This window comes from Peromyscus leucopus, chromosome 9 (genome assembly GCF_004664715.2).
Source record: "Peromyscus leucopus breed LL Stock chromosome 9, UCI_PerLeu_2.1, whole genome shotgun sequence".
Classification (NCBI taxonomy): Eukaryota; Metazoa; Chordata; class Mammalia; order Rodentia; family Cricetidae; genus Peromyscus; species Peromyscus leucopus.
In genome coordinates this window covers 6,080,351-6,096,064 of record NC_051070.1, presented here as the reverse complement: position 1 = coordinate 6,096,064, position 15,714 = coordinate 6,080,351, and the positions used below count along the sequence as shown (strand labels likewise).

General features: G+C 44.7%; 1 protein-coding gene across 1 annotated transcript in view; it reads right to left on the bottom strand.

The window, feature by feature from the left end:
- The window catches only part of Abcc4 (ATP binding cassette subfamily C member 4), a 227,867-nt gene that overhangs the window by 17,942 nt on the left and 194,211 nt on the right, over nucleotides 1–15,714 (bottom strand). The window contains exons 27-29 of the mRNA XM_028868209.2: nucleotides 8,867–8,956; nucleotides 1,868–2,040; nucleotides 1,137–1,242 (exon numbers count right to left, since the gene is read on the bottom strand). Coding sequence (XP_028724042.1) covers nucleotides 1,137–1,242; nucleotides 1,868–2,040; nucleotides 8,867–8,956 — 369 coding nt within the window. The remainder of the gene's footprint in view (nucleotides 1–1,136; nucleotides 1,243–1,867; nucleotides 2,041–8,866; nucleotides 8,957–15,714) is intronic.

Sequence of the window (15,714 nt, the reverse complement as noted above, 5' to 3'; positions counted from 1 at the left end):
GTGAGAGGTCACAGTCTGCCATAGCCTGGCAGCCTTCTCTAAGCCTGGCAATATGGAAATGCCCTCCCTCCCTTGCAAGGCTTCCTGCTCTCTACCTGCCCTTACCTGGAGAAAGTCCTTGGGCCTGGAGGACTGACTTTTATCTAAAAGCTGTCTCTAAACCATTTGCCTGATTCATCTTTAGCTCGAGCCTTGGCACAGATCCCTGTTAAGAAGACTTGTGTTAAGAGCTCTGCTACAGGACCCTACTGCCACATACTAAGCTTAATGCAAATCAGGGTTTGTCCCCAGGCTCCCCAATCCTACATATTCCTTATACTCGGGAATAAAGTTGAACTAATTCACCGAAGTCTGTCTCCCAGAGGCCTCCCTCTGTTCCTGCTCATGGGCCGCATACAAAGCTTTCTGTTGATGCCTCTTGACCTCTTGACCTGGTGGCCAATAGGCCAAGAGAGAAAGAGGACGCCCCTGCAAGTTTCTGCCTCAGGTTTCTGCCCTGGTTTCCCCCGACGGCGGACTATAAAGTGTAAGATGAAACAAACCCTTCATTCCCACATTGCTTTTGGTCATGGTGTTTATTAGAGGAATAGGAAGCTAACTAGCACAGGCCCCCAAATAACCACACAAGTGATTGTGTCACTCTCAGCCTTCCTATTTCTCTACACAGGGGCGCTAGGAACTGAGATTACTCTGCACGAGTACTATTCGACAAAAACTACCCAGCACAGTGCTCAGAAGTACTGAGCCATTTCTCCAGCCCCAGAAAGATTCGTGTTTGATCAAGGGAAGCCAAAACAAGGTGACATGCTCAAAATGACGCTGTCCTACTACTATGGAGTAGGACACAGTGTCATAACTCATTGCTGAGGTTTGGGTCGTTTTCACTGGGGCATAATTCATCTTGAAATAGTCCTGCAGACCCACCTCAGCAAAGAAGTACATAAAGGAGTCCACACTGGTAGACTGTCTAGTAGCACCGAATGTAGACTTACATACTTGAGGTACTACTAGAAATCAGAGAAAAATTAACTAAGGGTTAACTTATTGGGGTACCCATCAGCTTGTTCAAGGAAGGATAAGTGGGAAGTCAGAGCATCTATGGCTGCCACTGGGTGGGGGTGGGGGTGGGGACTCACCATTATCTTGTCGCTGTCGATGATGGTGTTCAGTCTGTGAGCAATGGTAAGCACCGTACACTGCGCAAACTTCTCCCGGATTTTCTGTTGTATTAACTCATCAGTTCTGGAATCACAGAGTCACATTTAATTCAGCAAAGATGGGAAAAGACTTAAACGATCACATGGCCCTTAACAATGTTTTTAAACTATTATTATTATTATTATTATTATTATTACTATTATTGGACAGCTCAGGCTGGCTTTGAACTCACTATGTCATTCAGGTGACTTTGAAACCCAGAGCCTACAAGAAGCTTCCACATGCTAGGATTACAGGCATGCACAGCCACACCTATACACCATCCCCTCTTAAAACATTAACATCTAAAGTCAACTTAGAAACAATGCAAATGATTTTCTCTCCAAATTGTTTGAAACAGAACTGGAATTCAGACATCTAATTCAGGAGACCTAGAATACAAGCTGAGCATCCCTTTCTGAAATGCTTGGAATCAAAAGGGTTTTGGATTCTGTACTGTGGCATATTTGAGATATGCACATAGGATATAATGAGATACGGACAGGCAGAAGACGGCTTTGGAAGTGTGTAAGTAACTCGTGTGTGAAACCTCAGTGCACCACGCATCTGAAGGGCCGACACACCCAGAGACATTCCCCGGGGTCATTCAGTCCTTCCCGGGGCCATACTGAGAATTCAGGTTAGACACACATCCACTTTAGCTCGGTACCTTGGATCCACATTTGCTGTTGCTTCATCAATGATCAATATCCGATTTTTCTTTAGAATCGCCCTCGCAAGGCACACCAACTGTCTCTGTCCAACACTAAAATTGGATCCAGATTCTGCTAATTCAGTATCCATTTTACCAGGGAGGTCTTCAATGGCCTCTTTAAGTTGTACCTACAGATGTAGACAGAAGAATGGTGCTTTCATAAATACACTATTAAACAAATCGCTTCAACTCTAGAAGTTTGAAGTACTTCTTCCCAGAGGCCTCATGATGATGACAGTTACCACTGTCTGTTGGTTCTGGGTCATGAGTTAGCACTGGTTATGCATATAAAAGTACTCCCTAGGTAAAAACACAGCAAGACAGAGAATACACCTTATAAAAATTGAATTTTATTTTTAAGTTGTGTGTCTCTGTGTGTGTGTGTGTGTGTGTGTGTGTGTGTGTGTGATGTGTCTGTGTATATCTGTGTGTGTGTCTATGTGCCTGTGTATAGCTGTGGGCATGTAAATGCAGGTCCCTCTGGAGACCTAAAGAGGGCTTCAGATCCCTGGAGCTATAGTTACACGTGATTTTGAGCCTCCTGTTGTGGAAAAGAATGTGGGTTCTCCGCAACAGCAACAAGTGCTCTTAACTGATAAGCCATCTCTACAAGCTTGAGAATGTCCCTTCTGGTTAGTTAAGAGAAAGATGCAGGAGTTTACAGAGACAAAAATCAGGACAGAGTAGTGATTGCACAGCTGTGGAGGGTTAACTACAATGGGTCAACAGAACATTCTAAAATCCTGATCACTGTGATGACCCACAACTCCACAAATTTATCAAAATCACTGAACCACGCTTCTACAGGGACCACTTCCTGTTCTATAAATCATGCCTCAATGAAAATGGTGTATTTCAGAGTCACCCATCCTATCACCCTAACTTCCTTCCTGGAACATGACATCTACCAAGAACCTTTCTCCAGAAATCACAGAAGTCTCTCAGAAATGAAGCTCTTTCCACATACAAGATGTACTACAGAAAATGCAAAAGGGGATCACTGTGGTCAAGTTGCTTAAGAAACATTCTGCGTAGGATAACTGAAGGAAGCACAGCCCTCTGAAGAAATAATACTGCAGGTAGCCTGCCATTCTGGAAGATTTTAATTAACCAGAAAGGTTTTAAGAAACTCAAACAATGGGGAACTACGTCTTTAATGTCAGGAACCCTGGAGCGTGTTCCTTCCCGAGTTCAGCCTCAAATCACTAAAGCTATCAAATGCATTTACTTCTACCACATCGAAGTTCGGCAGTGAAGGACAAACCATGGGAAGGAGAAGACAACATAACATCTTACTGCCCCATCTATGACACAGACTTCTAGTAATCTATCTTCGAAAAAACTTGAACAATAAGATGTCAGAGATTACTGGGCTGTGGTTCAGTCCTATGAATATTTGTTCTGGAGAAACTTACAGAACAAAGACCAAACTTGGTCTACCTGAGATTCAGAACAAAGGGTCAGTATACTTCACCCAGACAGCAACAGCTGGATGAGCAGGCTCTGGGGCTCTAACTCAGGACCTCACGCTTGTAAGGCAAGCCCAGATCTTAAATCTGTAAGATGAAAAATGTAACCCTTTGAAGCCTGGGCTTAAGTGCCATCTGGCTTTCCCCGTGACAGATTCCTGACTTTCCCTGTCTTAGCTTTCTCACCTGCAAATGAAACACAATGCTATCATAATCAAGATGTCTATCTCCACACACCGTTTGCAGGGATATAAAATGAGTCAGTACATGTAAGCATTTAGAGCAGTGCTTGCTACAAAGAGATCAATCGGCATTACCTATTACTAATAATGCCGTCATCCAGCTCTCTTCATGTACTGCTTTCTTATTGCATTTATTAGTCTTAATTTTCTATGCATAATCATTTGCTGATGTCCTAACTTCTCTATAGGAATTTCAGCTTCAAGTGGGAGTGTTTGTCTATCCTGATGATTACTGTAATAGCTTAAGAATCTGCAATGCCTACATAATAAGCTCTCAATAAATAACCGTTCAAACACATGAAGAAAGCCACAAGAATGTCTCATCAATATCTGTTTCTACAAGTTAGAAAATAAATTCATATGAATATATATACTTTATATTGAATACAGTCATATTAAATGGCATTGAAACATATAGCTTACAAAAAGTAATTGGCACCAGGATATCATAATAGTCATACTTAAAATACAAAAAGCATTTAAAAATGATAATTTCAGGAAAATCGATCCAATTATAGTATTCTAAACAGTTTATTTCAGTATGGTACAGAATAGTTCAGATTATATTTTAAGTATGGAAAAAGAGTAGAACACAACAAAATTGATACAACACTTGTAAATTCCCTGATGTTATCATCACAGGTATTTCCCTATTATGTGCACTGCATGGAAGACATGGCAGGGTCCTTTGCAGATGGACAGGAGTGTTAGACTCTGTTTCCACTTTCTTTGAAACTTACTGTGGTAATTTGAACAAGAAATGTCCCTCATAGGCTCCTGTATCTGAACACTTGGTCAAGTGATGCTGTTTAGGGAGGTTATGGAACCTTTAGGAGGCGTGGTCTTGGTGGAGGAGGTCATCAAGGATGGCCTTCTAGGGCTTCTAGCCTCATCCCACTTGCTGTTATCTCTCTCTCTGCTGCCTTCCTGTGTGTGGATGAAAATGTGATCGGCCAGCTTCCTGCTCTGCCTGCTGCCTGTCCATCCTCCCCTGTTGATAGGTTCTATCCCTCTGGGACCATAAACAAAAGGAGCCCTCTCCTCCCCAAGATGCTTCTCAACAGGGTATTATAATCACAGCCACAGAAAAGTAATGGACAGACTCACTGACTTTACATCAAAAAGGAAAGCCAGAAGTGCATCCTTGAGTAGAGCCACAAGTAAATGGTACCCATTCTAGGAGATCCATGGACAAGGGGAGATGGGCCCTGTGTGGACAAAGCGCTGAGTGATGCACTTCCGGATGGGTGCTCACTGGTGCTCAGATGCCTTTGCCGTGATCTCCTGTGCAAGGAGATGCACCGCATCCTAACACATACCATCCATGAGGAACCTAAAGTCTCATACTGCAGACACACCCTATTCTTCACGGTTCGCTCCAGGTGTCCATGTTGGTTTACAGCAGAAGTAACACTTGGCTGATTCATTGTCTATTTTAACTGCTCTGATCAGTTGACAGGTTCCATCTTTAGTTACCACTTCTGTCTTTTTATAAAGCTGCCACTGCTTCCTGGATGCTCCAGTAGGTACTAATAGAAGCAGTATTTCTTCTGTTATGAGCTCACCATTTGGAGGCAACTTCAGTATATCCAGAAAGTTACAAAAACAAAATGAACAATATTCACAGCACAGTGTCTCTTCTGAAAGCAAACCTGTTTTTTGACTCTGATAGCAGTAAGAAATAGGAAGACTTAAAAACAAAACAAAACAAACAAACAGACAAAAAACCCACCACCTTTTCTTTCTACTTGAAGTTGTTAAGAAGACAGAGATGCCAGTGCTCTCCGAAGGACCCTCCAGTGAAGCCCATGGGCTTAGGTTCCCATCTGCATTAGCATCATTTATAAAAGGATCAAGAGTTCGGGTTGGCCCTCCTTCCCTCCCTCCCTTTGCTTACACAGGTCATCATCAAGCCCATAGCCTCTCAGTCAAGCTTTAGTTTACTTGAAAAAGAACAGCCAAGGCCATTAGGTTTCCCACCTTCATGGAGGCAGAATTTGCTCTGGTTTAGACGCCATAATGTAAAGAAAAAGCCACAGAGACAACAGAGAGAATGCAATACAGAGATCCAGGGAACGTGCATGGCATCGGAGCAGGGCCAAATCGCTTCCCACGCCCCTCCCCAGATAAACAAACACACCACATGCAGCTTCTGATGCCGAGTGGGGAGTGGTGTCCACTGTCAGAAAGGCCCGAGATTCCAAGGACCCCAGACCAGGATTTCCTGACCTATCAGAAGGATCATACTTCACACCACTCTAATTACTGCCAGAAAAACCTCACAGTACTTCATCTTCCAAGAACTCTTGGCCTTCTCACCATCCAGAAGACAAAAATCTAAATTCATTAGAAGTTGAAATTTTCAGAAAATAAAAGTAACTAAAAAGGAGAGAAAGGGGGGGGGGGAATCAAAAAACAAAACAAAAAACCCCAACGACCCACTTGTTGTTTGATGAGCCCACACAAGCAATGAGAGCAGGTTGGTGACCAGATCTCCTAGGTCACGTGATTCAGAATACACGGATGCCGAGGGAGATGGCTTAGTCAGTTAAGGGCCTGCTGCAAGAATGAGGACCTGTCATCGGCCCCAACCCCACATACAAAAGGGAGGGACATGCTGGTGTTGGCCTGCACCCATAGCTCTGGGGAAGGAGATAGGAGGATCCCTGGGCCCTGCTGGTCAGTCAGTCAGCCTAATTGGTGAGCCCCAGATTCAGGGAGAGACCATCGCAAAAAACAGGGCTGTTAGTGACTGAGGAAGTCATCCTTACACCAACCTCTGTCCTCCACAACAATGTACACACAAGCGCATTGGCATTCTCCCATAACCATGTACACAGAGGAAAACACACACACACACACACACACACACACACACACACACACACACACACACACACACACAGATGAGGAGGCCGTTGGAATGACATTACAAATACAATATTGATTCTAATTTTTAGAAAATATCCAACTGTTTTTAAAAATCTCACCAAGGCAAAGCATTGCTAGAGAAGAACCACGGCAGGACGATGCCAGACTTCTCTAAAGTATGAGGTCAACCCAGAAGCAGTGTGCAGACACCCCACGACGCCTGAACACAGGTCTGTCTGCGACTTCTCTCATATCCATTTCCTTCGGGTGGAGTGTGAGCAAGGTAACCCTCAGGACTGTCCAACACTCTGCCACCTCGGTTTTCAACTGTGAGGACCTACTAAAACTTCATTTTGTCTATCACAGATGAAAATAACTACACAGCAGCCAACTGGTTCCCACTTAACGTTTCTTCACTGTTCACAGAACAATGTATTTCTAAAGTGATTTTACTATCCGAGGATCTCTGAAGCGAAGAGAAAAATGATTTACTAGTAATTCTGGTTTTCTCAGGGTGTGTCACAGCCTTGCTGCTGCTGTGTCCCGTCGCCCCATCCTCTGAGATCTCTGATGTTAACTGTCCACTCCCTAGAGCTTCTCTCTTAGAATGTTCCTGTAGAAAAACCTCACAGACTCTAGTGAAACCAGAGGCCAGCCACCATCCAAGTCGGAGCTGGCGAAATAGCCAGCCCAAGCTAGGAAAACAAAATCCCCGAAGCTGCTGGACAGGAGGGTGGGCGTGTAAGGACTGGGCGCCGACATGCCTTCAGAAGCGAGAATTACTGGCCGGAAGCTGTCGGGCCTCCTAACTGGCGTGCTCACAGTCAGAACCCATCTTTAAGATTTCAGAGCTTCTGGGCGTCAGGGACAAATGTACTTCCTCACAACAGCAACCGTGATAACGATGGTGGGGGACTGATCCCTGAGGGCTTGTGCTTTTTAGTTTTTGTTTTTAAGAAATAAACCATGCCTCTCCAAAACAAAGAGATCAGCCAGTCACTCCATATTTATTAAATGCTTACTTTTTAAAAGGAAAAGACTGAACTAGGTCCTAGGAGGGATTATGGTCTAAGATATGATTTCTATTATTAAGCAGCTTACAATTAATTTGCAGAACTAGAGTGAACTTGCAAAATAATTATCTCTAAACATATAAACCAGAAGCACCTTAATGGTCAAAATCCTTGCCTGTGTGGGGAAAGGAATCCCCAAGATGCGGTCTGCAGGGACACACTACACAAATAATAAGAAAATCCTCCAAGATTAAAGGTATCGATACAGAGACTTAGCCGAGGCTCCAGGAGTCTGTCAGCTGAGCTCACTCTGTGGTGTCCCAATGACAGGTTTGTGAATGAGCGTCGCTCTCCTAGTCCGCGCCATCTGCCCTTAGACACACTTTCTTAGGAGACTCCGGAGCATTGTGTAAGCGTGATCTCATTTGTCTTTCAGCTCATCATGAAAACAAAGGCCTCATTTTCCTAGATGCTCCCCCAAAACAGAGCAGGAACGTAACTGGCTGTTGCAGGGCGCTACCTTCTGAGCTGAACAGCCTGTCTCCATCATCCCAGCTGTGCGTCTGTCAGTCATGACAGCCTGTGGGCTATTGACACTCCCCCATAGAAGGAGGGGACGGGGCGGGGGGCGGAGGGCATGGGACCATGGGACATAAATTTCCAGTCACTCCTTCTGCTCACCTGTATGCAATCCTGCTCCAGTCACTCCTTCTGCTCACCTGTATGCAATCCTGCCCTGACTGCACATGGCCTTGGGGGTCTCGGGGAGGAGCTAGAGCACATAGGCTGGAGAAGGTTAATGGAAGGAGGGGCTCACTCTCTAAAGCCAGAGGGAACCCATCATCTACATTAGCGGCAGATGTTCCAGAGCGGCTGCTTCAGGGTCACCCACACTCTGCCTATAGTACCCTCCTCACCCATGCGCTGTAAGTAAACCTAATCAACCCACTGGTTCCCCAGGGGGATCTTTGGTGGAACTGAACTTTGTTTTGGTCTTGGGACCTTATGAGGTGGTGAGTGGGTAGACACTGCTTACGTGTCTGCCCCAGGGGGGATTTCTCACAACAGTGACTCAGGACATTTAGTCACTAGGAGAATTTGGCGCTGCAAAGGACAAGTGAGATAATGTATTGGCTGAGGCAGGTTTTGGAAAATCAAAAAGCAACAAGAGGTATATTATTTTGGATCACCATCATGATCACATACATTTTACACCCATCCACACCATCAATGCTCCCAAGGTGTCAAATAAAGGTAGTTCAAGCAATACACTCCCTCCCCCAGATCCCCTGAAATGCTCTGAACATATGCACAGACACAGATGCTAATGATGAAAGAAAGTTGCGTTACAGAAGTTACCTCTTCTAAGGCGTTCCACAGCTCCTCATCAGTGTGCTCATTAAAGGGGTCCAGGTTTTTCCTCATTGTTCCAGTGAACAGAACAGGTTCCTAAGAGCGCAAAAGAGTGAATGGCATCGCTGTCTCTGACTTTCAGAATAGATTAGACAGGCAAACAAATGCACCAAAATTCACTACAGTCATTAACTCTAAGGGTTCACACATTTGTTTACATGATGTCACGCCTATTATAATTTCTCATACAAAATGTGATGAATCTAAAATATCTTCCTAGAGCACTGAACACTAGCAAAAGAAACCATGGCAGTGTGCCATCTTAAGAAGGAGATGAGGGAAGGGGAGTTCTCGTTGTTAAAATCACTTCCCTGGTGATAAACACAGACTTATCTATTTGAGTAACATGACATCAACCGAACTATACAAGTTACTTGCCAGTCCTGAAAGGATTCTGAAAACAAGAAATAGCATGATTAGGCGAAGTTTGTGCTTCAGGTAAAAACTGTTCAGTATTTTCTCCTTTGATGAAGAGTCTTCTGGGATTGGAATCTCTCTGACTCCCCGGCTAGGACGCGTTCTATTCTTTGTTCAAAGAGGATATCAACTAATGGGGCCAGTGGCACCTCTATTCATGGGAATGGCCTCGGATGCTGCATCAGCCAGTCCGCACATTACCTTGCCTGTGCGTCAGGGATGCCTGTCTCATGGAACCTCATTATTAACTACAAGGGCAAGGTCACCTGAAACCCACTGTGAAGCAAGTATGGTAACATGTCTTCCGTTCTTCTGTTTCAGAAGGAGCTCACAAGGAAGCTGCTCTTGAATCATATGCTGCCTTCTAGGTTGTTAAGGGAGCATCTTATATGTGGGCTTTGGAAGGCTGTGCAGATTTTCTTCTAGAAGATTCTAACAATCTAACAACCTAGACGTGAGCAGAGGAGAAGAGCCCAACTGGCTATTTTCAGTGAAAGGGAAGAATCAAGAAGGGGGGCATAGATATGGAACTTGAGAAGCCATGGCTCTTCCATGGTTCTGGAAAACTGCTCCTGGGCTACATGTGTGGGATGTCACCTAGCCTTGAGGCAGGGGCTTTAACACTTAAGACTGAGGAGGAGGACTTTTCTCCAAAGACTGATACTGTCATTTGCCTCTTAATTTTATAAAAACTATGGCTGTAGAAGTGTAGAAGGGCAGTGGAGTATCACTCCCAAACATGTTCTTGTCGGCAAAACCTCCAAACTAAATGACACCAGTGTTGGACTTTATTTGTGCAAAGTTGGTTGAGCTGCCATAAGAAATTTGGAAAGGGCTACTAAATTGAACTGAAGGAACACAAAAAACTTATCTAAGGTTATGCTTAAAATCACAGGGTTTAAGAAAGACTAACTAGCTATCTACATATGGTGGGAATTTCTTATTGGGAATAAATGTCATTCTACTGACTTCAGATTTAAAGCGCACACAGAGAGACAAACCGACAGACACCCCCCCCACATACACACACCCAGACCCCCACCCCACCCCACACAGGCGCAAGCGTACACACAAACCCAGACCCTAGAACACCCCACCCCAACCCCACACAAGTCATGATCAACTCAGAGATTCCAGGAGAACAGGAGACTTTCTTTCTCCCCCTGCTTACATGAGGTTCACAGAAGACATGCTGCTGTCTACCACCCTTCCTGATTACCCACACCAACTGTCCTTCATCTCTTTGATGCTCTTCTGACTTCCCCACAAAGGCTCAACCCCATGGCTGATACGGCACTCAGGGACCCCAAATGAGGGGCTCTAAGAATGAGTTGCCACAGGTGTCTGAAGTAAACATGGTCAGGAATCAGCTTCGAGCCCATGTGAGAAGTGAGAGATGTCCTCTTTGTCTGTACTAAAGACAGGTCCTTGTCCTTGTCCTAGATAGCTGATATTACCTCAACCTGTTCCCCCTTCAGGTTCCTCTCAGACAGCAAAATCCCATCCAATATGTCAAGTCTACACTTGGGACAGATCTCCTCGACTCACTCACGATGCCCCGTCCTGAGCACTCAAGCATGGCACTGACAACCTTGTTCATGATGAAACGGTCATAATTAGCACAGGCAGAAGGGTGGTTTGGCGGCTCTAGAGAGTAGCCATGGCAACGCACAGTTCTGGCCCAATGCACATCTCACGATCAGACTCTCCCACCTGTCTTTCCACACCTTCTCCCTGAGGAAACTCCTTCCTATGGATCTATCTGAGGAGGATGTGAGACCCCTTACAGGACATAAACACCTGCTTTACCTTGTGTTCTAAATGCCAGCCTCAGCGGGAGGTCCTTGGGAGGCCTGACCAACTGTCCCTAGACCACTCACTGTTCACTAAAATAAGGGTCTCTATGAAATCTATGCTGTCAATTTAAAGGGAATATTGGGCAATCACTCATGTTTATTCAGCAATATTAGAAGAAAATAATTAAGTAAATAAGAGCAATTTGCTTTGTTACGACATGCTGGATATGTATTTCATAAGTAAAATTTCATCAAGACTTGTTGAACAAGGAGAATGATTTAATAAAATATTAACTGGTGGAAGCTATATTTTCTTTAAAACTAGCAGGCAATTTGTTCCCAATGATTGTTTTACTGGGCCAGTGTGTATCATGCTTGGTGTTCACTTCCTTTATCCACTTTCCACATAAAAAGCCCTAATATTATCTTCAAAAGGCAATAAAAGTGCTAAGAGCAGACACACACTGAGAGAGGAGATAAGGGTCAAGTTAATTATCATTTCCGATAGATATTATTATTTAAAGTACCCACCTCAATGCAATGAAGTTCCAAACTAGTCTTATAAATAAGTGTTGTAAAAATGTTTGCAGGCAGAAGATTTCTTGTGGGGATCAATGGGAGGAAAAGACGCCCCAATTTATTAGCCTCAGCGTATTTTCTCTGATGGTACAGGTTTTAATCCGAGTTTTATTTTAACCTTCACAGTTAGCTAGCATGGTGAAATTAGGAAAAGAAATGCTTGTGTTCAAAACAGCAGCAGAACCAGAAGACTAGGATCAAATTTGTTTTTCATCATCGTTACAAGTTTGAATCCTTTGCGCCATATTCAGTAGTAAACGTTCGGCTGTTACTAACACAGCACACATTCTGAGGTCACCCCGAAGTGGCCAGTCTAAATGGAAGCATCTGGGGGGGGGGTAAGCTGATAGTCTTCAGTCCTGAAAACCAGAGACGGACGAGGCCTTTGGAATGCACTGACTGCCAGCCAGGCCTCCATTATGTGAAGGAGAAACTCAACCCTTTAGACTTCAGACACGTAAGCCAACCAGGGACCAGGACCAAAACTTGAAAATGAACAACATGAAGTTCAACACTCACTCTAATCTTTTTGGGGCACAAAGTAGGAAATAGCCCTGTCCTAAAATACGTGCCCAGCAGGAGCTGAGCTGCTGCTGTGATGTCCCCAGCTCCCTTCTTACACAGGAAGCATCTCCCCTAGTCTCAAAGGAGGAGCCACCTGAAGTCACTCAATCTCCGGTTCTCTTTTCTTCTTCTTTTAATCCTGTAGCCTCTGAATGAACCGATCATCATGCATTTTCAGAAGAAAAGAACATTGTTCGCCCACAAAGGAAGAAGAATTTAAGTCCTGTAAAGTCATCTTTAAATACAAAAGGTCACCAGCTCCAGGGAACAGTGCCCTGGGTTTTAATGAAGACTTCAGTGTGCAGGGACAAAGGCAAGAACTGCATAGGCTGCCATCCAACTGTATTTATTTACTAGTAACAGCATACCTTCCCTCTCTTCTACACACACACACACACACACACACACACACACACACACACACACACCCCAGAAAGGGGCCTTAAAGAGACACACAGCAGTTCGGGTTAACCTTTTAAACTCATTAAAAGCTCAGGGGAATAAAAAAAAAATAGAGTGGGATGTTTAAAAAGCACCTGGCTTTTGTTTTGGTACAAACAAAAGGGATCTATTAAACATACAAAAAGAGCCTGTTTGATCATGATAAAGATTATAGCTGTTAGTGCGTATCAACCCCTAGGTGCTGTTGTAAATGGAAAATTTGCTGCGAATTGCTCTCTGGTTGAAAACATTTCCTTAGTGCCAAAAAAATAGAACTCGGGCGTAAAGAAATTCTATCCAGAAAAAAATTGAAATTCACGTCTGCAGATGCCTTCTGATACGCTGTTTCCGGAAGCCGGGCTCATCTCTGGGCTTTCTTCTGCAAAGTGGTCAGGGAGGGGGTGGTACAAAGGAAGTACAGGTGTCAGCCATTTGTTCTGCTCAAGGAAGTTACACAGGTAGCTTCTCCGGCGACCTGTCTTGGTTCACTGATTCCTCAAAGGCCAGGTGTTTGTTCCTTAAAGTGGCTGCAGGAGCCCCGCCTAGACCTGGCACTGCCCTCGGGAACCCACCTGGTCCTTAGGGCCTCCCTATTTCTGAAAGGCCCCTGGGAAGTTCAAGAGAGATGGGCCCATGAACCAAGGGAGGAGCTTAGGGGAGAGCAGGGTGCTGCTCCCCAGATGAGGCTGGCCTGGCTCATCTGGACCCACAACTCAGTTTCTCTTTTGCTTCATCCGAAACACAATCAACTGTGGCTCCTGCTCATTGAGGGAAGTGGGACGCTTGTCACAAGTCACTCCGAGGACGATGACTGGCTTTCTGCATCTCCACCGAGGCCCCCTGTACGTGCAAGGACTGGTTGAGCACCTTGGCACGCCGTTAGCCCGTGACACCCAGTGAGTCCTGGTTTCCACGATGATTTTCTTTTTGTGCTGAGTGTCGCTTGAATTTTTCTGGCAAAACAACCTTCCCAAACCAGTCTTTCAGTGTTTCCTGGCCATGCCAAGATCCTTGGGAGAAGATGCCTGCTGGCTTGGGTTTACTTCTGGCTTTATGTCTTTTCTTTGGCTATAGTTTTGGAAGCCCTTTTTAGGTAGGGGGGAATAGACTAAAATATCCGACAAGACATCATTTGGTCATAAACATTCTTGGAGAGAAAGAATGTAGAGCCGCCTGCCGGTGCTGAATCCTGATGCTTCTACCATGTAAGGCAACGATGAAGTGTAACGTTCCTCTAGCCTCAGTTTCCTTCCTGGCCCTTCCTGCCTTTTAAGTCTGCTGTGACAAAGGTTCCCTTTCCCACGGTGTTACTAGGCAGCGGGCACAGCATTTTCAAAGGGCAGGCGTGACCAGTGGCTCATGAAATCAATTTTGTGGCTCGTGATCATCATTTTGTCTTTTATATGAACCAGACTAGAATAAATAGAATAGAAAATATCACGGCGCAGAGTGGAGTAACAATGCATTATGAGACGTCTGTTTCTGAGCATGTGACCCACCAGGCATCAGGATACAGTGTGGAGATCATCCTGCTGGCCACAGAATACAGTTTAAACCAGTGAGGTCCAGAGCATCGGGAGATGGAGAATGTCCCTAAATCCCTTTTGAACCCTGGCTCCACGGCTTCTGTGCCTTAACTTCCAGCTCTGACAAATGAGGGTGACAACAGAATTTTTGGGAGGGTTGAGAGGTTACGAAGATGGTAAACATGAAGGACCCCACAGATGTGAGGAATGATGTCCTGTCTTGGCAGTAGCCCGGCATTTAGAGCAGAGTCCTGAGGGCTAGAGAAATATCAAGAATGTGGGCAGGGCAGGGAACCAGTACACAGGGGCTTTCCGTTGGCTGACCAGTACTAATGGATACAGACCAGTCACTGGGAAAAGCTTTGTTCTTGTGAGAAAAACACTGGATTTGTCAGGTTTTACCATAAACTCCCCCGCCCTGTGTGCATGCACGTGCATGCATTTTTGAACGTCTCTGAGTGTATCTGTGAGGTCCGGGAGTCTGATGATTTTTTTTTTCCCTAACTAATTTAATTTACATAAATAATTTGCTTTAAAGAAAATCACCAGGAATTACAACAGCATAAATTGAAATTAATGAGCCAAGTCTTTCTAGAATGTGTTACATACCTAAAAGCCAATATTATAATCCTTAATTAATAGTTACTATTGACTGGGCACTCTTAAGAACCATGCATTGGGCCACCTCCATTGTCTTGTGCAGCTGATCCTCCACGAGCAATCTGTGAGGTGACAATTACTAGACCTGGTTTAAGACAGGAGCTAGGCCTCAGAAGCTAGGTGAGGTGACTTCATCTAGGCCACTCACTCCAGGCGGTTAGAGAAGGATGAAAATACGGGACGTGTTGACATTAAGTACACGCCCTGAACCGGTCTATTCTGGGCTCTTTATACGCTGCATGGTTTCTCCAAGTTGTTTCTTATATCAACCAACTTGCAGGCTGAGGAACTTTTAGGCGTAGAAAGGTTCTGCGCTTACCATGCTTGGTGACCGCGGTCTACACGGACACAAAGCGTGGTTAGCACTGTTTTATGAATGCATCCTCGGGAGCAGATCCACAGGGCACTTACACAAAGGGAGGGTGGGAACCCATGGAACAGAACCAAAGCCTGGTGATGTCAAGGTGTATTCAGCCTTTGCTCAGATGTGTTTCCAAACATTCCTGGCAGAGCCGAGAATCATCTAACGCTGCTTCTTTATTTAGAATTCTTTTATGTACACAAGCACACCACCATTTCTTATTAAGAAGCATTAAAAGTGGCACGGGGCACGTTTCTAGATCCTTTCATCCCAGGATATGCGAGTACTTTACAGGCACGCCTGTGATCAGGTAAACACATCTCCACAGACAGCACTTGGGATCTGAACTCTTAGTTCTACTGTAACCACGCTTCTGGTGCTCAGAGAGCCTTATGGGATGGAAGATTTCTTCCATTTTTTTTTTTCTTAAAAGGGTTGTTTTTTGATCTT